Genomic DNA, 20,977 nt, shown 5'->3' on the forward strand with positions numbered 1-20,977 from the left:
CCGGGAGGGGGAACTCCCCTCCCAGCTTCGGGGTTCCGCCTGCGCTGGGGGCCCGGGGTCCCCTCCCACCCCTCTCCGAAGAGCGCGGGCCCCGGGAACCGATGACAGCACACCTGAGTCAGCCCGCCGCCCACCCGCCCCTCAACGTCTGTCTCCGCATCTTGTGATATTTCGCTCCCCGGGAGCCAGCCCCACTGCGCTCCGGAGGCAGCTCGGCAAACAAACCCAGCGACAGATTGTGCCGCGGCTCATTCCGGGGAAGGACGCCAAACCCCACCCTGCTACCCCCAACACTCCCTCCCCGCCGCCGCCTCCAGGCCCTCCCCCAGGCGCGGGCCCTAGTCGGGGTGGGTCCTGGGGAAATGCAGGGGCCTGTCCTGCCTCCAGGAGATAGGGGGAGCCCGGGGTGAGGGGAGACGGGAACCCCACAGATGCTCCTTTCTGTTTCTACCTGATCCGAAAACGAGAAGGGCGGGAGAGGAAATTTAGGGGCACAGAGAGGAGCTGGGAGCCCCGGAAGGTCCGAAAATGGAACCAGCAGGGGGCGCCCGAGAGCCGAGGTGCCCGCGGGCCGGGAACTTGCGAATGAAACTGGGGGAGAGAAAGGGAGGCAGAGACACCGAGACACACAGAGACGAGAGACAGAGATGCAGGGAGCCCCGAGCGGGAGGAGGAGAGAGACGAAGATACGGAGAGACAGTGAGAAAGAAGACCAGGCAGGGAAACAGACGAGTAAAGAGAGGAAAGGCCCGAGAGAGGGAGGGAGGGAGGGAACAGAGACGGAGACCACGAAATATGAGTAAGAGTCGGGGGAGAAAACCAGAGAAATCGAATGAAAACGCAAGAATAACGAGAAACCGTGGAAGGAGCAGAGAATGAATGGGAAGAATAAGACCAACATTTATCAAGCGCCGACTGTATGCCAGGCACTGCGTTGGACCCTGACACGGATAGGAAAGGAGGAGCCGCGGCGCGGGCGGCGGGGCGAGGGGCTTCTGTGCTTGCGGGAACGGCAGCGCACGGGGCTCAGGGGCCCGGCACGGCCGCACCCGCGGCTCCAGCACCCCCAACCCCGCCGGCGCTGCCTGGCCACCGTACCCGAAGCGGCTCCCCCGAGGGCCCCAAGCGTATCCCACGCCGGGGCGGCTCCGCGGACGAACTGGACCGAGTCAAGACCTGGGAGCTTTTGTAGGGAAGTGCATAGGTGATGGGTCGGCTGATACTGCCACGAAGGGCCAGAGGAGCTCCAGTGAGACCATAATCCGCCCCTCTTTAAAAGGGTATAAAGTTCGCACGAAACCAACAGTCTTCTCCCCAGCTTTGGGTCCTCTCCTGCACCCCCGCGGGGGATAAGATCTCCCCTCCCGGACGCATCACACATACACAAAAAAACGCACACACTCGCACACGTGCCCAACTCGCACCCGCTCGTAAATGCGCTAAGGGGCATACACACACCGGGCACATATTTCTTCTCCACCAATCCCCAAGATCGCAAGCGCAAAACCTCGCACAGCCTCACGTTTCCCACCAGCTTAGACATGCACGCTGGCGGACTCTCAGCCGTTCACCGTGTGCACACTCACGTGCCCCCCGCTTCCCCAAGCCCGTACAAAGGGTAACGTGCAAGCATCCTGAGTCACACCTGCACAAGCATCCTTGCGCGCACGTGCACGCTCATATGCACTCTATCTTGCACGCACAAACTCCTGCATATGCTATTCTTATAGTCGCACACTGGGCTTGAGGTCTGGGAATGGAAGGAGAAGTGGAATCTTGGAGCTGTCCCAGGGGACAGAAACGCTGGAGGCCGGGGCACTGGCGCGAGGGACGCGGCTGGGGCGGGGAGGGGTGACCCAGAAGCTCATCTTCTCCTGGAAAGTTGGGAGGGGGGAACAGGACAAGTCCACGGGGTTCCCCTAAACTACCGCATTTCCCCAAGAAGGGATTTCTCTAGAAGCGTGGCGCCGCGAGGACGATCGAACACAGTCCTTCGGGTCCCTTGAGCGGGGGGAGGAGGGTGGGGTGGAGGGGGTTAGAAAGCCGCTCCCGCCTCCTAGTGGTCGAGAAAGGGTTAAGTCGGCAAGTCAGCAAGCGAGGGAGGAGCCAGCGAGTGCGGGAAGGAGTGGGGGTGGTTGGGAAGAGCTTCCTCGCTGTCCCCACTCTCCCTCGGCTAGCAGCCTGGGCGCACGGACCGACGGACTGACGGACTCTCGAGCGGACAGTGCAGCTAGCGGGGCGCGGGCGCTGGGCGTTGACTGCCAGCCCCAGCCCTCCCCGCCCCGTCGCGCCCCGCCCCGTCCCGTCGGGGCCGATGGCTCCTCCCGAGGCCCGCAGCCCGGGGGGCGCAGGGTAGAGCGCAGCGGCCCGGCCACGCAGCCCGGGGACTCCCGGGCCCTCCCGGAGCCCCGCGGGGTCCCCGCCGTGCATCCGGCGGGCTCAGGGAGCGAGTGGGAGCGCCCTCCCCCAGCCGTCCCCTCCCCCGAGCGTCGAGACAAGATGCTGCCCGGGCTCAGGCGCCTGCTGCAAGGTAAGAACCCCGGCGGCGGGAGAGCGGAGGGCATCCTGGGGAGAGAAGCAGGGCGTCCCTTCTTTCAGGGATCTAGGGTGGGGCAGTTGGGGATGTGGGGTAACCTGGGGAAGGAGAAAAGCTCAGCGCTGGGGCCGCGCCCCCGCCGCCAGGGCTGCTCTCAGCAGGAGGGCACTTGGCTAGGAGCCTGCAGGCGCGTGCGAGGAGCTCGTGACCGAGGTGGGACGCAGGGGACAGGTGGACCCGGCCCGGAGGGGGAAGGGAAGCTCAGGTTCCACTGTCCCGGCTCCACCTGCTCCGGGGGACGCCGAGGACTCTGGCCGGCTGGGGAAGCGCCGACTCAGCAACTCCTCCTGCCCGGTGCCTCAGCACTTTCTGGCCACCTGGGAAGACAGGAGATGTGGGTAGGGGGCTGTCTGGGGAGGTAGGACGCGCAGAGGGAAATCCGAGTGGCCCTCTTTGGTAGGACAGATGGAGGGCGCCAGAAAGAGGATAGTTCTACTGATTGAGTGACAGATAAGGGTGTGGGCCAGAGATTGGGGGTGGGGTGGGGAGGGGTCAGGGGGAGAGTGATAGGAAGGGGAAGTCAAAGATGGAGAAAGTGGTGAGGGAAGCTGAAAGGAGGAGGGAGATGGAGCGGGGGAGGGGGAGGAGGAGAAGGAATAAAGGTTAGACGGGAAAAGCGTGGAGGGAAGTGGGACCCAGGTGAAGACCAAGGAAGAGGGAAGGAGAGGAAAGACCAGATCAGGGGAGGGGTGGGAAGAAGACTAGGGACGGGGACCCAGAATCCGCGGATGGAGGTAGCAGGAAAGAGAATTAGGACTGGGACCCTGGGGACCGGAATGGAAAAGGAGAATGGAAAGATCAGAAACCAGAGAAGGATGGGGATGGTGGCTAGAGAAGGGGCATCAGGAACCGGGGAAGAGGGTTGGGGACTGGGAACCATGGGTGGGAGAAGGGCTGGAGAGGAGGGACAAGGAGGAGGAAGAGAAAGGCTGGGAGAGAGGGACTGGGGGCTGGGGGGTGCTGCCCAGGGATGAGACAAAGAGGCTTCTGGTAACCACTTCCACGTGGGAAGCCCTCCATTCCCAAAGCGCCTGCCTGCCACATTTCTTCTCTCAGGGAGTGGCTGGTGGGCCAGATGGGGGGTGCTCTGAGCTCAGGGCCTTGGGGGTGGCTGTGAGGGACAGAGGGTGAAGACTTTGGAAGGGGAGTGGCAGCCTCTGAGGGTGGGCAACCAGGCTGGCTCCTGTGCTGCCATTTATTTATCCGGCCCGGACGTTGGATTCTGCAGCCACCGCCACCACCACGGTGGCTGCTTATTTTGGGGTGTTACATTCTGGCAGAGTGAGAAGCTGTTTGCAGCAGCTCTAAACCTCCGTCACCCGCGTCAGTGCCTCCCCAGGCCCCTGCGTCACTGGTATCACCACCACCTCCATCCCACTCCTCAGCTCCCACCTCCTCAGCCCCTGCCCCCACAGCATCTGCCCGCAGGCCCTGGCCCTTCCCTGAAGCAGCCTGTTGGGCGTGGAGCCCTTGCTTCTCGTCTGGGACCCTGTGCCCCTCCTTTCAGAGCAAGAGGCCTCCGCTGCCTTTCCAGGGAGCATCCTTTCCTGGGAGCATCCTTTCCTGGGAGCATCCTTTCCTGGGAGCATCCTTTCCTGGGACCACTCTCTACCAGAGACTCTGCCCTGTGGGTGGGTAGCCTGGATCCTGCCCCCTACCTTGGGTCTAGTTTTCTCCTCCTCAAGTTCCTTCTTCTACAGGGGCCTCCAGCCCAAAGAGTGGCCTGTGGGCTGAGAACTTTGTTTCTGAGCCTTGGTACTCCAAGGTTTAATAGCCAGAGTCCTGGACAGTGGTCCCTCATTGAACGGATACTTTTGGCTCTGGATACTTCAGCCTTCCGGGATCAATACCATGTTCTAGCCTCTCTTGGCTCCCTCCCCTGGTCAGTTCTGGCCATATCCTCTGGACAGGGGTCATCTCTTCTTGACTCCCAAATGTAATTACTACTCTAGAGCAACTGCAACTGGAAGCCTGGGAGATGAAATTTGCAGAGAGCTGGAGTCCCTTTCTTGCCTTGACCCTGAAATAGCCAAACAGACTCAGCATTGTGGCTGGCCCAGCCCTAGGCACCTGTGTGCAGTTTCTCTCCTGTCTTTACCTCAAGGGCAGTGTCTCACACATTCAGGCGTGGTTTCTGCGGAGGATGTGACGACCTCTTAAAGAAAGGTCAGAGAGTCTCTCTGACATGGGCTTGATGCCCCTCTTTTCCAATCTGGGTGCCACCTTGTACTAGCTGCACGACCTGAGGCCACTGTGTCAAGTTTCTGGGGCTCCCTTCACCTGCAAATTGGGGGCCACAATACTGACCTCTAGGGGGTTATGTGTGTTGTGTTTAATGTATAAAGAAGTTAACATGTACAAATGCAGTGCCTGGGACAAAATAGGTGCTTCCTGGTTTCCTCCTACCCTGCTATACTCTCCCCTGCAGCTCTAGCCAGCCCCTGCTGACTTTAGAGGAGGGGGTGAGCCGAGAGGGCGGGGGAGGCTGCTACAAAGGGCTTTCCTCTGTCCATGAAGTAGTGGAGGAGGGATGAAATGAAGGCTTCTGAGAAAGACAATGAAGGCATGCTGTAGAGATCTGATCAGGAGGCCTGGGGTGCTCAGAAACTGACACTGCCCCTCCCCAGCTCTCAGCGGTGTTACCTGTGACATGAGGGGTCGGCTCTAGGTGGCCACCGAGGTATCGCCCTTTCCAGCTCTGACACTCTGTGCATCTTGCCCCAGTCTCCACCGGGAATTCACAAAATGAAGGCCAGGAGCAGAGCTGTGGTCCTCTGGAGAGAGAGGAGGCCTGGGCCTGGAGGGAAGGAGTGGTGGTGAGGAGGTGTGAGAACAGGGGGTGGGGAAGGAACATGGCAAGAAAGAAAAGGGCACACACTGGGCAGGGCAGGGACCGAGGGCGGGAGAGGGAGGGAAAGGCACAGCTCTCTAGTCCTCCAACCCCCCAGTCCCGCCACCTCTGCCCTGGAGTGCTCGCTCCAGCCCCAGCAGGCCTGGGGGCAGTGAAGCCCAGAGCCCCCCACTCTCCCCTCCTCCTTGCCTCCAGTGAGAGCCTCAGCGTGAATTATGGATGAGCTCCTTGGGTTACAGCTGCTTTGCACGGCAGTGGCAAGGGCCAGAAATGGCAACAGAGTCACTGTTATGCAGCAGCTGTTATGGAGGGGCGCCCAGCACGGGGTCGCTCTTCAGAGAGCCTGCAGGGACCACTCTCATGGGCTGGGGGAGGTGAGCCCTGGCTGGGGGAGACATGGGAACAAGACGGAAGGAAGGAGCTTGGGGAAAGAGAAGAGAAGCAGTCTAATGCGGGCAGGTGGGGAGCAGGAGAGTCTAGGGAAAGAAAGAGGAGTAGGCACCCTTGCCAGCTCCTGCAGAGTTTACCCTCAAGCTGGAAGGAGCCCTGGTGCCAGGGGAATGGGCCATGCCTCTGGGGCCCTCTGAGATTGCATATCCTTCCCTCTGTCCCTCCTGGGGCAGCGTCAGTGCGGAGGCTGGGGAAGAACTCCGTAATCCTCCAGGGGCTGGTGGCCATCAGGGCTCACACTCTGGTGAGCTTGTGGATAAGGGGTAGGATTAAGGGATCAGAGAAGGATTTGGCTTCTTTTGGTGTCAAGTCCTTAGGGAGGTAGAGATTAGAGGGTGACTCTGACAGGAAGGGAAGTGCCCTGGCTAGGCATCGAGAGACTTTTCTGGCCTTTTCCCTGCCAACACTTTGCTGTGTGACCTTGGGTAAGTCGTTTGCTCTCTCTGAGCTCCAATCATCACCTCAGTAGAACAGATGCTTGAACCAGAGGAATCGAGGGGACCTTTCCAGCTTTGAAATCTCCAGTTCTAAGCCCCAAACTTCAACCCTCATGAAACCCACTCAGGGTCCCCACTGTGCTTCCACACTCCACCTCTGCCTGGTTCAGATGAGGGGTGAGAGACATTGCTCCTCCACCCCACGTGGGTCTGAGAAAGGAGGAGAAAGTAATCGTGAAACGCCGCACGGGGGAGGGGTGAGAAGGGCCGAGAAACGCGGAGGTGGTGTGAACGAATGGAACAGCAGCCGCTGTGTCACTGAGTATTACATCACACCCAGCCTACACACGCACGGGGCCCGGCGCTCACACACACGCGGAGGACAGCCAGCACGCACCGACGCAGCACCGACGCAGCACCCGGAGGGGCCGGGGACACTCACGGTGGGGCCCAAAAGCGAGGAGCAGCACACTGGGAGTGTGGATTTTTCACCCCACACCTGTATGCTCCCCCCTCTGGAGGAGGAACACCAGGGCAGCTGGGATGTCAGCGTCACACTCGGGGCCTGTCGGTCCCGTGCGTGCACACCTGGCTCAGCAGCACTGCATTTGGTGAGCACCTGGCTCACACCACTACCCAAAATCACAGACACATACACACATTCACACACATGACAATCTCAGGAGCGTGACACATCACATACAAAACAACCACTGAGCATGTGCAGTTTGCAGCCTTGGAGATCCCACACTCAAAATCACCAGCCCCTCAGTCTCTCCCAGGGTCTCTGAACCCCAGGGAGCCCCAGGATCTCAGGGTGCAGAAACAGGTCTTCCTCCCCTCTGCCTTCAAAAGCCTAGGCTGTTGCTTGAAGCAGAAGGTGTTCAGTCACCGTGTGCCCAGGGAATGACTGCCTGGCTTTGGGAGTGCAGGCTCCCTTTCTCCCCAGGCAAAACAGCCAGAAGAAAATCCCAGGAGTCACCTGGAAATCATGAGAAAGTGTAGAGGTCAAGCTAGTTCCGGCCTAGAACTTTATCAGCTATAGTGAGGGCAGGAAGGTAAAGGCCAGGGATGATGGTAGGCCCTGCACCCCTATTCAAGTATGAGTACAGGCACCTGCACTTCACTCTCTAGTCCCCAGGCTCTCTAGGCCTGCTTTTTCATCAGTATCCTAAGAAGGATGGATCATATTCAACCTTCAAAAGTTACTTTGGGAAAAAAAAATTTTTTTTTTGGCTAGATGCAGTAGCTCATGCCTGAAATCCCAACACTTTGGGAGGCCAAGGTGGGAGATTGTTTGAGGCCAGGAGGTTGAGACCAGCCCAAGCAACATAGCAAGACCCCATGCCTACAAATTTTTTTTTTTTATGAAGTCTCACTCTGTCACCCAGGCTAGAGTACAGTGGCGCAATCTCAGCTTACTGCAAGCTCTGCCTCCCAGGTTCACACCATTTTCCTGCCTTAGCCTCCCAAGTAGCTGAGACCACAGGTGTCTGCCACCATGCCGGCTTTTTTTTTTTTTTTTTTTTTTGTATTTTAGTAGAGAGAGGGTTTCACCGTGTTAGCCAGGATGGTCTCGATCTCCTGACCTCGTCATCCACCCGCCTCGGCCTCCCAAAGTGCTGGGATTTCAGGCGTGAGCCACTGCGCCCGGCCAAAATTTTTAAAAAATTAGCTGGGTGCAGTGGCATGGGCCTGTGGTCCCAGCTACTCAGGAAGCTGAGGCAGGAGGATCGCTTGAGCCCAAGTGGTTGATTACAGTAAGCTGTAACCGTACCACTGCACTCCAGCCTAGGCGATAGAGCAAGACACCGTGTCTCCAAAAGAGAAAAAGAAAAAAGTGTTTAAGTAACTGCGAATGAGGAGAGCCTGGGGTGTAAAATGCAGATTCCCAGGCTGTCCCCCCAGGAATTCTGCATCATGCCTAGGACTGGCTGGTGGCCTCACTTAAGAGCCCCACTGAGCCCTGACCCTTAAGGCCCCTCCCAGCACAGAAAGGCTCTGACTCTGCAAGGGTGAAAAGTACAGGAAAGTAAGGCACTAGGCACCAGTGGGCTGGCAACACCAGACCCCAGGGTGAGTCCATTTCACACGGGCCTCAGATCTCCAAAGGGTCCCAGGTTACTTCCAGTCATTCTCCAGTAGAGTGACTTTGCCCTGAAGGGGACATTTGGCAATGTCTGGAGACATTTTGGTTGTCACAACTGGAGGCAGGGTGCTGCTGGCATCTAGTGGGTAGAAGACAGAGATGCTGCTAAGTGCCTTATATAGGGCTGCCTCCACAACAAGGAACTATCCGGCCCAACTGTCAATACTGAGGCAGAGAAACCCTGACGTTAGTCTTTTGACATTAATTTCTAGACAAGGTCAAACATGCAATAGTGAAAACAGGAATGAAAAGATTATCATTCTTCAAACAATTCACAGTGCTTTCTACAATGGCCTTTTGGCATTATTTTTTAATATACCAGAAGCCTCAGAAAGTGGAAATGGCCAGGCCACTTGAGGCTGTAACGTTGTCCCCTGAGCCCTCAAACATGGGAGCGCCAGGGCTCTAGGCCTTTATTTTTATTTTTTAATTTCTTCCCCCTGAAACAGGGTCTTGTTGTGTTGCCCAGGCTGGAGTGCAAAGGTGTGATCATTGCTCACTACAGCCTCCAACTCCTGGGCTCAAGTGATCCTCCTGCCTCAGCCTCCCAAGTAGTTGGGACTACAGGCACATGCCACCATGCCTGGCTAATTTTTTTTTTTTTTTTGTAAAGACAGGGGTCTCCCTATGTTGCCCAGGATAGTCTCAAACTCCTGGCCTCAAGCAATCCTCCTGCCTTGTTCTCCCAAAGTGCTGGGACTACAGGTGTGAACCACCATATTCAGCCGGATCTAGGCCTTTACCAAGTGGGTGGGCTGGCACTCCTGCCCTGGAAGCCCACCTAGTAAGTTTTGCTTCCCCTCCCCACAGCTCCCGCCTCGGCCTGCCTCCTGCTGATGCTCCTGGCCCTGCCCCCAGCGGCCCCCAGCTGCCCCATGCTCTGCACCTGCTACTCATCCCCACCCACCGTGAGCTGCCAGGCCAACAACTTCTCCTCTGTGCCGCTGTCCCTGCCACCCAGCACTCAGCGACTCTTCCTGCAGAACAACCTCATCCGCACGCTGCGGCCAGGCACCTTCGGGCCCAGCCTGCTCACCCTGTGGCTCTTCTCCAACAACCTCTCCACCATCTACCCGGGCACTTTCCGCCACTTGCAAGCCCTGGAGGAGCTGGACCTCGGTGACAACCGGCACCTGCGCTCGCTGGAGCCCGACACCTTCCAGGGCCTGGAGCGGCTGCAGTCGCTGCATCTGTACCGCTGCCAGCTCAGCAGCCTGCCCGGCACCATCTTCCGCGGCCTGGTCAGCTTGCAGTACCTCTACCTCCAGGAGAACAGCCTGCTCCACCTACAGGTGAGCCAGCCCTGCGCCCACCCTCAGCCCCTTTCTGCTTTCCTCTCTCTGTGGGCCCCTCTGCTCCCCGACCCTGGCGTGCGTCCCTCCTCTCTCCCCAGGCCACCCTTCCTGCCTCAGCATCTCCATTTCTCTCTGTCTCTGTCTGTTTTCTAAGTTTCTGTCTCTTTCAGATTCTCCAGGGGCTTTACTTTGTCCCTTCTGTCTGTCTCTCTACCTGTTTAGGTCCCTTGCTGCTCCTCTCTCTCTCTCTCCAACTCCACAGCCTTCACCTCTCTGCCTCTGCCTGTCTGTCTGTCTATCCCTTTCCATCCATCACTGCCTCTCTCACTAACTTGCCTCCCCCATCTGTCTTCTGCCTCTTCTGTCTGTCTCCCTTCACACACCCACTCTGCATACACCCCCATGTCTGTCTGCGTGTGTGTATCTGTCTCTTTCTCTGATCTCACGTGTTTGCCTTCAGGGTACTCTGTCTTCCCCCAAGGTCCACTGCCCAAAGGTCTTTGCAGCTGTTTTTCTCACCCACCCTCAAGTCTGCCCACATCACAGGGAAGTAGAGAGAGAAGGCAGAGCCACAGCCACTGGCATCCCACAGAAAGTTGCGCTTCTCTCCAATTCACTGGGTAATGGGACGGGAGAAGCCCACAACCCTTCTAGATTCTCGTTGTCCAAACCTGTCATCTCAATGCAGGGGAAGAAAGAAAAGGGTAAATCTCTGTTATGCAGCTGGAGAATGGATGCTCTGAAAATGGAAGGAATAACAGTAATTGTTATTTATTGTTATTATTATTGATCTAATTATTGTTTATTGTTGTTGTTATGCTGACTGTTTGACACACAAATCCTCCCACTCCATTTCCCCAGGAAGCAGTAACACACCCTCCAAACCACCCTGAGAGAAAATCTTCCCTTGGCTACAGAGCCTCTGGCTGGAAGGGGGTGAGGATATCCAAATTCTGCCCTCTCCCTACTGGAACCTGGAAGGTGCTGCCTCTGCCTCATCCAGGGCTAGTGCCTAACTAGTTACCAATCTGCTGGTTGGAAAATCAGGTCAGTGCTGATGATGCTAATGATAATAACAATAGCCATAACAATCTAACAAACATACTGAGCGCCCACTACGAGCTAGATGCTAAGAATACAGCAGTGAACAGAACAGACCAAACCCCCTGCCTTCGCAGAGATACCATTCCCATGAGGAGGGGAAGAAGTTAAATGCACAGTATATTGGAGAAATATGTCTTCTGTTATTCTTATTGTTGCCTAAATAGTGACAGTAATAGCAGTAGCCGCCACCACTTAGTGGGTACACAGGGTCAGTCCCTGTGCCAAGCACTTTACAGGTATCCACTCTGCCATTTACAAGCGTGTGGCTTTTTTTTTTTTTTAGACGGAGTCTCGCTCTGTCGCCCAGGCTGGAGTGCAGTGGCCGGATCTCAGCTCACTGCAAGCTCCGCCTCCTGGGTTTACGCCATTCTCCTGCCTAAGCCTCCCAAGTAGCTGGGACTACAGGCGCCCGCCACCTTGCCCGGCTAGTTTTTTTTGTATTTTTTAGTAGAGACGGGGTTTCACTGTATTAGCCAGGATGGTCTCAATCTCCTGACCTAGTGATCCGCCCGTCTCGGCCTCCCAAAGTGCTGGGATTACAGGCTTCAGCCACCGTGCCCGGCCGGCTTTTTTTTTTTTTAACCTCCTCAGACCTCAGTTTTCTCATCTGTACAATGGGGGTAGCAGGAGCACCCATCTCCTAGGGATTTTGAAAGCATTAAATGCATGAATAATTTGTAAAGCACTTAGAATAGTGCTTGGCATACGGTAAGTGCTATATAAATGCTTGTTAAAATACTATTTTAAAAAAAGAAACGAGCCTTATTTAACATTGGTTTCAGTGAAGTGGCCCAACTTGGACTCCATACTGAAGATGTGGGTCAACTTCAAGGATTATACTGAGGTCATGAGTGAGTCCCAGACAACACCCTCCTTTTGTCCTCTTCCTAAATTTCCCAGCACCTCACAGTTTATGAAGTGTACTCAGCCACCTCATCTCATTTCTATAGCCCAGTTGGGAGATTATTTCTGCCTCCTTGTTAACAATGAAGAAGCTGAGGCTGGGGGCCCTGAAGACTCTATAGAGATATAGTCGCCTCTAATCATAAATCTTTCAACCATTGTCGACGTGACTGGAGGCTTATGTCTTCTCACCACCACGTTCAGCCTCACAACAGCCTGGTGATAGGGACAGTTAGGGGCACTAGGGACATGGAACGAATGTTCCTGAGACCATATAGCCAGGAAGAGCTGGTGCTTGAACCTCATGGTCTGGCTACAAGGGGACAGTACTCTGGAGTACTATTGAGCAGACTCATGTTTGAAAGCACACACTTTGGACTCAGCAAGACCTAGGTTCAAATCCTGGCTCCTATATAACTTTGGACAAATTACTTAACCTCTCCCAATCTCCATTTCCTCATCTCTAAAATGGCAATCAGGATAGTACTAAATAATAATCTTTTTTTTTTTTTTTTTTTGAGACGAAGTCCCGCTCTATCGCCCAGACTGGAGTGCAGTGGTACGATCTTGGCTCACTGCAACCTCTGCCTCCCAGGTTCAAGTGATTTTCCTGCCTCAGCCTCCTGAGTAACTTAAGATTACAGGCGTGCGTCACTACACCCAGCTAATTTTTGTATTTTTAGTAGAGACGGGTTTCACCATGGTGGCCAGGCTGGTCTCCAACTCCTGACCTCAGGTGATCCACTCGCTTCGGCCTCCCAAAGTGCTGGGATTACAGGTGTGACCCACCATGCCTGGCCAATAATAATCCTTATTTAAGAAGTTTTGTAAGGATTAAAATGTAAGGCATTCAGCACAAGGCCATACTCTCAAGATATGGGCACTATAATAATAATAATTACTACTACTACTACTACTACTACTACTGAGATCAAATACTACTACAAATTGATCATGCATTTAATGCTTCCAGAATCTCCTTATCAATATATATTAGTTATTTAGGAGGAATTTGGAGTCAGAGGTCCTGAGCTTGAATCCCTGGTCTGCTATTTTCTGACTTATTTAACTTTAGGCAGGTTGCTAACCCTCTCTGAACCTCACTTACTTTATCTACAAACTGGGAATAATGAAAATAATACCTTCCACCAAGAATGGCTGTAAATAGGAAACGAGTTAGTGTATAGAAAGCCCATAGTTCAGGCCTGGTATGGTCAAGTATGGCCACTTGAGGTCAGGAGTTCGAGACCAGCCTGGCCAACATGGTGAAACCCCATCTCTACTAAAAATACAAAAATTAACCAGGTGTGGTGGCAGGCGGCTGTAATCCCAGCCACTAGGGAAGCTAAGGCAGAAGAATCACTTGAACCTGGGAGGCAGAGGTTCCAGTGAGCTGAGATCGTGCTACTGTACTCTAGCCTAGGTGACAGAGCAAGACTCCATCTCAAAAAAGAAAAAAAAAAAAAAAACATAGTTCAGTGCTGAAAAAATGTTATTATTATGATCCCATCCTCCATTGACTCTCGGGCCAAGAACAGCGATCAGGACCTGAGGTCAGCAAAGGCTTGGGCAGAGGGGACCTCAGGTGGACACTGGGGTCTTCTGAAATGGGAAGTGTTTGTTCTCCATGCCCCTGGCATGAATGGTACCAGGCATCATGAGAAGGAAGCAACTTCACACTTGGCCTTTTATAGAGGAGATGGAAAAAACCACCTCTGCCTGTGAACTGCCTGGTGGAGCTGGGCTGGGAGATGCCACAGGCAGGTGAGGAAATATGTGGGTTGGGGTGAGATCTGCAGGGTACAGGTGTAACCCAAGATGGAGCCAGGCCTGCTGCCCTGAAGGGGAGCTCCACCAGAGGACCACAGCTTTTCAGATTGCGGAAGGTAGACACGGAGATGGGGTTGGGTAGAGGTTCTCAGGGACTGTCTGCTGTATGCCAGGCACTGTGCCAGGTGAGTTCATTCATCAACAGATATTTACTGAGTACCTACCACATGCCAGGCAATGTTCCAGGTGCTAGGGATTCAGGGGAGAACAGAAACAGTGGCCCTGTTCTCCCAGAGCATATTCCCTACTCAAGTGTAGACAGATGATAAAGACACTTGTTTTCTATTTTTATTATTATTATTATTATTATTATTATTATTATTTTGAGATGAAGTCTTGCTCTCTTGCTCAGGCTGGAGTGCAGTGGCACAATCTCGGCTCACTGCAACCTCTGCCTCCCAGGTTCAAGTGATTCTCCTGCCTCCGCCTCCCAAGTAGCTGGAATTACAGTCATGTGCCACCATGCCTGGCTATTTTTTGTATTTTTAATAGACATGGGGTTTCACCATGTTGGCCCGACTGGTCTCGAACTCCTGACCTCAGGTGATCTGCCTGCCTCGGCCTCCCAAAGTGCTGGATTACAGGTGTGAGCCACTGTGCCTGGCCGACACTTGTTTTCTCTTTCAATCATTACAATGGCCCGCATGGTTTTTGTTTGTTTTGTTTTTGTTTTTGAGACAGAGTCTCACTATGTCACCCAGCTGGAGTGCAGTGGCGCGATCATGGCTCATTGCAGCCTTACCTCCTGGGGTCAAACAATTCCCTCATCTTAGCCTCACCAGTAGCTGGGACTACAGATATATGCATTCATGTCCAGCTAATTGTTGTATTTTTATAGAGACAGGGTTTCACCATGTTGCCCAGGATGGTCTTGAACTCCTGAACTCAAGCAATCCACCCGCCTCGGCCTCCCAAACTGCTGGGATTACAGGCATGAGCCACTGTACATGGCTGGCCTGAATGGTTTAAAAACAGTCTTTACGCTCAAGCAGATCAGATCTCAGTTTAAATCCCAGCCACACCTCCAATTTGCTCTATGGTTTTGTGCAAGTTATTTAACTACTCTGTGCCTCGATTGACCCATCTGTGAAATGGGGATAACCTGTACCTTGGGGAGCAGGGGTTGTGAGGATTAAAGGAGATACTACTGAGCTCAGCCCAATGTCTGATACGAAGTGAGTATCCAATGAATGGTAGCTATCCATGAACATTTACCAGGGAGGACACCAACTGAAGCCCAGCAAAATAAAAGCACAGTCCGAGGTCACCCAGCTAGTAAGGAACGTGACCTAGAATTGGCCCAGGTCTGTCTGACTCCAGAGTGCAGTTGTTCAGTAGTCTCTGGAGTTGGGAGCCACGTTACTGCATATTAGCTGTTGGACCCTAGGCGAGTCACTTCACTTCTCTGAGGCTCCCTCTCCTAATCTCTGAAATGGAGATAATAATAGTATCCACCTCATAGGGTTGTGACGATTAAGTTACTATATAGGATCTGTGTAGCACAGAACTTGGCACATGGTAAGAGCTCAATAAGTTACCTGCTTGACAATGCTGACGCCGATGATGACGATGATACCCATCCTAGACTGATGAGCTCTGTGAGCGGGGGTGCCTGGCACAGAGTAGACTAACTCGGTACAGCTCTGTTGAATGAATGAGGCACATCCCAGAACTCACTAATTCATAAAAATCAGATGCGGATGGGATCTTAAAGATCACCTATCCCAAGGCCCTTGTTTCACAGATGAAAAGACCAAGGCACAGAGAGGTGCTTGGAGCTGTCCAAGGTCACACAGCCCAGCAGCTGATTTGATTAGTATCAGAGCCAAGAGCTGGGAGTTTGGAGGGAGGCAAGGTTAAGAACAGGATGCTGTCAGGGAAGCGGGCAGGGATGCGGTGTTAAGATTCCAAATGGATCCAGAGAGCTGTGAACCGGCCAGTGGGGAGGCGAGGGAAATGTGGTTTTTGAAATGGAAGAGGATGACTTTAGCAGAGGCTCTCAGCCCGGAGGGAGGGGAGATAGGGAGGGGCGGAGGAAGAGCTAGGGCTGTGAAAGTCGAGAGCTTATTAATGCACAGAGAACGGTTTTAACAGGGGAGAGAGGAAAGACCGGATTTGAGAGCTACAGTCAAGGAAGTGGCAACAGGATTTGGCAACAGCTTGGATAGGGGGAGGGGGCAATGGACCCCAAGGTGAAGGCTCAGAGAAGGGAGGGGCAGGACTTTTTGCAGAGAAACAAAAGGAGAGGAGAGGAGGTTGGAATCAAGAAATTCTGTGGGCCAAAACCTGGGGCTGTGGGTCAAAGGTACCTGAATTCCCTAGGGTCTCTGAACCTTTGGTCTACTCTTCCTGACCTCCCAAGGTCCCCAAAATGTGAATTACCCCTGTTCCCTCTCCCCCCACCCCTGGCCCCTTATCTATCCTCTGACCATACATCTCTGGGTGTGTCCTACTCTTGCTGCCACTCCATAAAAACAGGAACCCTATTTAGGTGTTTGAGTGGCAGAGATTCCAAGCCTACCCCCTGGATGGGCCTGGAAGAGAAAAAGAGCACCAGGCCATGGTGAGCCAGTCTGAGGCCAGGGAGGTGCAAGGAGCCAGCTGGAGGCCTGAGCCAGGATTTGGGGTAGTGGCAGCAGGGGGCGGAGAACGCTGGTGTCAGAGGCAGCCGAGAAGGTTGAGGGGGACGGATCTCAATGTGGCCAAGAGGAGGGCTCTTGGCAGGCTCAGTTCCTGTAGCGAAGAGGGCGGAAGCCAGATGGGAGGGGGCGAGAACAAGCAGGAGCACAGGAAGGTGGAGGCTGTGGGTGTGGGCTGGGAGTCAACGCCCTCCCCCAACCTGAGGCCTCCGACCAGGCTCCTGGGTGGCAGGCACAGGGAGGGGAGTGTCTCCCCAGGCAGTGAGGGAGGGAGAGCCACAGTCAGGGAACAGGCCTCCCGGGCTGAGCTGGCCCGAGCAGAGTGGATGCTCCTGTTCTGAGACCCGGACCTCCTGGAACCTGCTGACCACAGTGATGCCCTGCACAAGAAGGGAGGACCTCAAGGCACTGAGGTCAGGGAGCTGAAGTCCTGCTCCCCTCGCTGGCAAGCCCTTATCTCTTTGAGCCCCGGTGCTCTCCTCTAAAAAAGTGAGATGGGCTGATGGGTGCCAAGGCATTAGCTCCCAAGTCAGCTGATCATCAGCTCACTAACCCTGGTGAGGTGGTTATAATGCAGAGTCCAGGAGTCCCCACTGCCACCGTGGGCCACACGCCCCACCACCCCCTAACCCCCGTTAATTCTGAACTATAGTTCCAAGGTCCTTTCCACACTAACGTGGCCTGATTAGGTGACTCCCTAGCCCCAGGCAGGTGGGACAGCGCCTCTAAGGGGAATAGTAATACAATGCGGCTTCCTTCCTCTCCTCTCCTGCCGCCTCTGGGGGTGGAGCTGATGCCCCTCACCGCAATGCCCAGCCTAGTAGCAGGATTTTGGTTCCCCCAGGGAGCTCCTCTTTTAAAGAAAAGGGACAGGACCCAATTCTAACTGAGCCTCTGTTGTCATAGTAGCTACCATTTATTGATGGTTGACTATGCACTTGCCAGATACTGTACCCTTAACAGCATTTTATCATCCAGCCCTCCTTTAGCCTGCTAAGGGGGTTATACATAATAAGGAATGTTACACATACTGAGGAAACTGAGACTCCATGAGGTTAAAACTTGCCTAAAAAAACACAGCTAGGGAAAAGGCAAGCTGGATTTTGAACCAGGACTCTACGTGCTGAGTCTGTGGGCTTCATCATTGGACTGAATCCCTGTGTGCTGGGCATGTGTCCAGCACTGCCCTTATATGATCTTTATGTGAACCATCTTCTGGAATCCTCAGAACAAACCCAGGAAGTAGGTACACTCATCCCCATTTTACAGAGGAGGAAACAGGCACAGAGAGATGACTGGCTTGGGCAAGTTAAGAATAATGGCTAACAAACAAAACAAAACAAAATTTAAAAAAAAAATGGCTAACTCATGGAACGCCACAAGGAAAGGTGTTCTAAGCACCTTCATACATGCTGCTTAATTTAATCTCCACATTATACAGATGAGGAAACAGAGTCACAGATATCCTGAGTGACTTGCCCAAGGTGGCATCAGTTAATGACAGATCCAAGATTTGAAATCAGAAAGGCTGGCTCCCCAGTCTCCATACTTCACCAAACCATAAGTTCTGAAACTCAAACTGTGGTCCTGCCATGGCCACACTGGCTTCCCTGGGGAGCCTGTAGACATGCGGATTCCCAGGCTGCACCCCAAACCTCCTGAATCAGAAACTCTGCCCCCCACCCTGCCGCCCGCTCAGAGATCCGCAGGGGATCCTAATACACCCGAAAAGTTTAAGAGCCACTGACCTCACCAATACCACTTTTTCCACAGCAAATAGGTTAAGAGGAGGCAGAATTCAAATCCAGGATGCAATGAATCAAAAGGTCAACCCTTTCTCTTCTGCCACGGTGCACCCCCTTCCCTCCCTCGGCCCAGGCCCCAGCGGGGTCCGCACCCTGCCTTAGGCCCACTCTATTCTTCTGTGTCCCACCCCACCCCACCCAGGATGACCTGTTTGCGGACCTGGCCAACCTGAGCCACCTCTTCCTCCACGGGAACCGCCTGCGGCTGCTCACAGAGCACGTGTTCCGCGGCCTGGGCAGCCTGGACCGGTTGCTGCTGCACGGGAACCGGCTGCAGGGCGTGCACCGCGCGGCCTTCCGCGGCCTCAGCCGCCTCACCATCCTCTACCTGTTCAACAACAGCCTGGCCTCGCTGCCCGGCGAGGCGCTCGCAGACCTGCCCTCGCTCGAGTTCCTGCGGCTCAACGCCAACCCCTGGGCGTGCGACTGCCGCGCGCGGCCGCTCTGGGCCTGGTTCCAGCGCGCGCGCGTGTCCAGCTCCGACGTGACCTGCGCCACGCCCCCTGAGCGCCAGGGCCGAGACCTGCGCGCGCTCCGCGAGGCCGACTTCCAGGCGTGTCCGCCCGCGGCACCCACGCGGCCGGGCAACCGCGCCCGCGGTAACAGCTCCTCCAACCACCTGTACGGGGTGGCAGACGCCGGGGCGCCCCCCGCCGACCCCTCCACCCTCTACCGAGATCTGCCCGCCGAAGACTCGCGGGGGCACCAGGGCGGGGACGCGCCCACCGAGGATGACTACTGGGGTGGCTACGGGGGTGAGGACCAGCGTGGGGAGCAGACGTGCCCCGGCGCTGCCTGCCAGGCGCCCCCGGACTCCCGAGGCCCTGCGCTCTCGGCCGGGCTCCCCAGCCCTCTGCTTTGCCTCCTGCTCCTGGTGCCCCACCACCTCTGACTGCGGTGCTGAGATTGAAGAGGCCAGTGTCCGATACCCGCTTCCCGTCCACCCGGGGCTGCGGCTCCGGCTCCAGTCCCGCCCCCGCCCCTGGCCTTGCTGCTTCCCTTTCCCCTCCCAGCTCCTCTCCTCCCCCGGGGACCAGGCCTCCTCTCCTTGCCTGCCTCCTGGGCTGTCCTGACTTATGGCAGCCCCAAGAGGGCGCGTGTGGTGGCTCAGCCCTGCCCTCCCCAACTCTGGCCATTAATTCTTCCCCATCCCAAGGCTGGGGTGGGGCCCCCCAGGCAGCCGCTGACCCGCGCTCCTAAGGCCCCACAGCGGACCCCAAGGGGCTTTTGTCTGCAGAGCATCTTCCACCAGCAGAGCCTTTGGAAGCTCCCCCAGGGAGCCCCACCCAGGACCCTTTGGGGGATGCCTCAGTCAGGGCCAGGCTGATCCTGACCCCTGCTTACCCTAGTCCCCTCAACCTCCTGACACTGGAGGAATACTTTTCTCCTAAGTCTACCCTGGACACTTTTTAGGGCACCTGGAGAGAACTTTCCTCTCCACTGTGGCCCCTGCGTGGTGAAGATCAAAAGAAGTTGTTTGGGAAAAAAATTTATTAAAAAATTCTATTATTTTATCTACTGTAAGATTTCTTGACTTGGGACCCCGAAAGTGGAATGAGGTCTCAGAATGTAAGGATTTTCGGGCCAGGAGGGTTGGAGAAGGGGAGCCTTCCCACGCCATCAAAGAGCTTCCTGGTGGCTGGAGGTGGTGTGCGCTCTCCCTGGTGATGAGGAACTGAAGCCCTGCGTTCCAGGTGAGATGCAGTCTGGCAGCCAAGAGTGGGTGCTGGTGGCACCTCTTCTCTTCATTTGTCCAGGGGAAGAGCTGCAGCCAACCCTGAGTCGTCTGGCACCTGAGGAACGAAGCCTGGAGAAGACCTCCTGGCTGGTTAACAGCCTTCTTCCAGACCCTGTTCCTTCAGGAAACAAGAGCAGTTCTGCAAGGAGGAATCATGTACACACTCCTGGTCACAGACAGCCCAAACATGACTTTGGGTAAATGTGAAAAAGGCACTGCTCCCTCAGGGAAACAGCCCCATGCCAGAGCAAACATCTTAGCAAACAGAGACCAAGGCTGGGTTTCAGCACACACTTGCTTCCTTGGCTAAATGCCCTTTTGCAGTGCACAGCCTACACACCTGCACACAGCAACCCTGTGGATATGTGGTCTCTCTCTCTCAGCTCCTGTGAGGTAGAAGCCATCAGGGATGAACCAGGTCAGAGAAGCAGGTTTCCAAACAGGCTAGAAGAGGGACTGAGGAGCTAGGGTGATCAGAGGGACAGGAATCCCAAACTGGGATACATTACTGGCTTGAGGTACAATCAGAACCTTCATCTTTCTAGTGTGTGGAAGAGAGGCTGGGAACTGGGAAGGGCTCAGGCTAGGAAGGACTTGCACTGGAATTTAGGGATAAATCTCATCATACTGAGCACTTGGAGAGAAGTTTGGTAGTTTGAATTTGGGGTTAAGAATCTAGCTTGGGCTAGATTGGGTGTGGTGGTTTGCACCTGTAATCCCAGCTAATTGGGAGGCTGAGGTGGGAGGATCACTTGAGGCCAAGAGTTTGAAACTAGCCTGGACAACATATTGAGACCGAGTCTTTTAAACATTTTTTATAAAGAATCTAGTTTGAAGTGGGGTGTGGTGTCTTACACCTGTAATCCCAGCACTCTGGGAGGCTGAGGTGGACAGATCACTTGAGGTCAGGAGTTCGAGACCAGCCTGGCCAACATGGCAGAAAACCCGTCTCTAGTAAAAATTCAAAAAAATTAGGCAGGATGCCTATAGTCCCAGGTACTCAGGAGGCTGAGGTACAAGAATCGCCTGAACCCAGGAGGTGGAGATTGCAGTGAGCTAAGATCACACCACTGCACTCCAGCCTGAGTGACAGAGACTCTGTCTTTAAAAAAAAAAAGAAAAAAAAATCTAGCTTGGGAGGTGGGAATAGAAAGAGGGGGCCTAGATGCTAGGGCTTGAG

General features: G+C 54.8%; 1 protein-coding gene across 1 annotated transcript; it reads left to right on the forward strand.

The window, feature by feature from the left end:
• The first annotated feature begins 2,150 nt into the window (after nucleotides 1–2,150).
• RTN4RL2 (reticulon 4 receptor like 2) lies at nucleotides 2,151–19,573 on the forward strand. Its single transcript, XM_017851319.1, has 3 exons — nucleotides 2,151–2,530; nucleotides 9,294–9,775; nucleotides 18,202–19,573. Exons 1-3 carry the CDS (start codon nucleotides 2,500–2,502, stop codon nucleotides 18,949–18,951), a joined length of 1,263 nt encoding a protein of 420 aa, XP_017706808.1. The 5' UTR covers nucleotides 2,151–2,499; the 3' UTR covers nucleotides 18,952–19,573.
• The last annotated feature ends 1,404 nt before the right edge of the window (nucleotides 19,574–20,977 follow it).

The sequence above is a fragment of the Rhinopithecus bieti genome, unplaced genomic scaffold (genome assembly GCF_001698545.2).
Source record: "Rhinopithecus bieti isolate Rb0 unplaced genomic scaffold, ASM169854v2 scaffold_33444, whole genome shotgun sequence".
In the NCBI taxonomy this organism is placed as follows: Eukaryota; Metazoa; Chordata; class Mammalia; order Primates; family Cercopithecidae; genus Rhinopithecus; species Rhinopithecus bieti.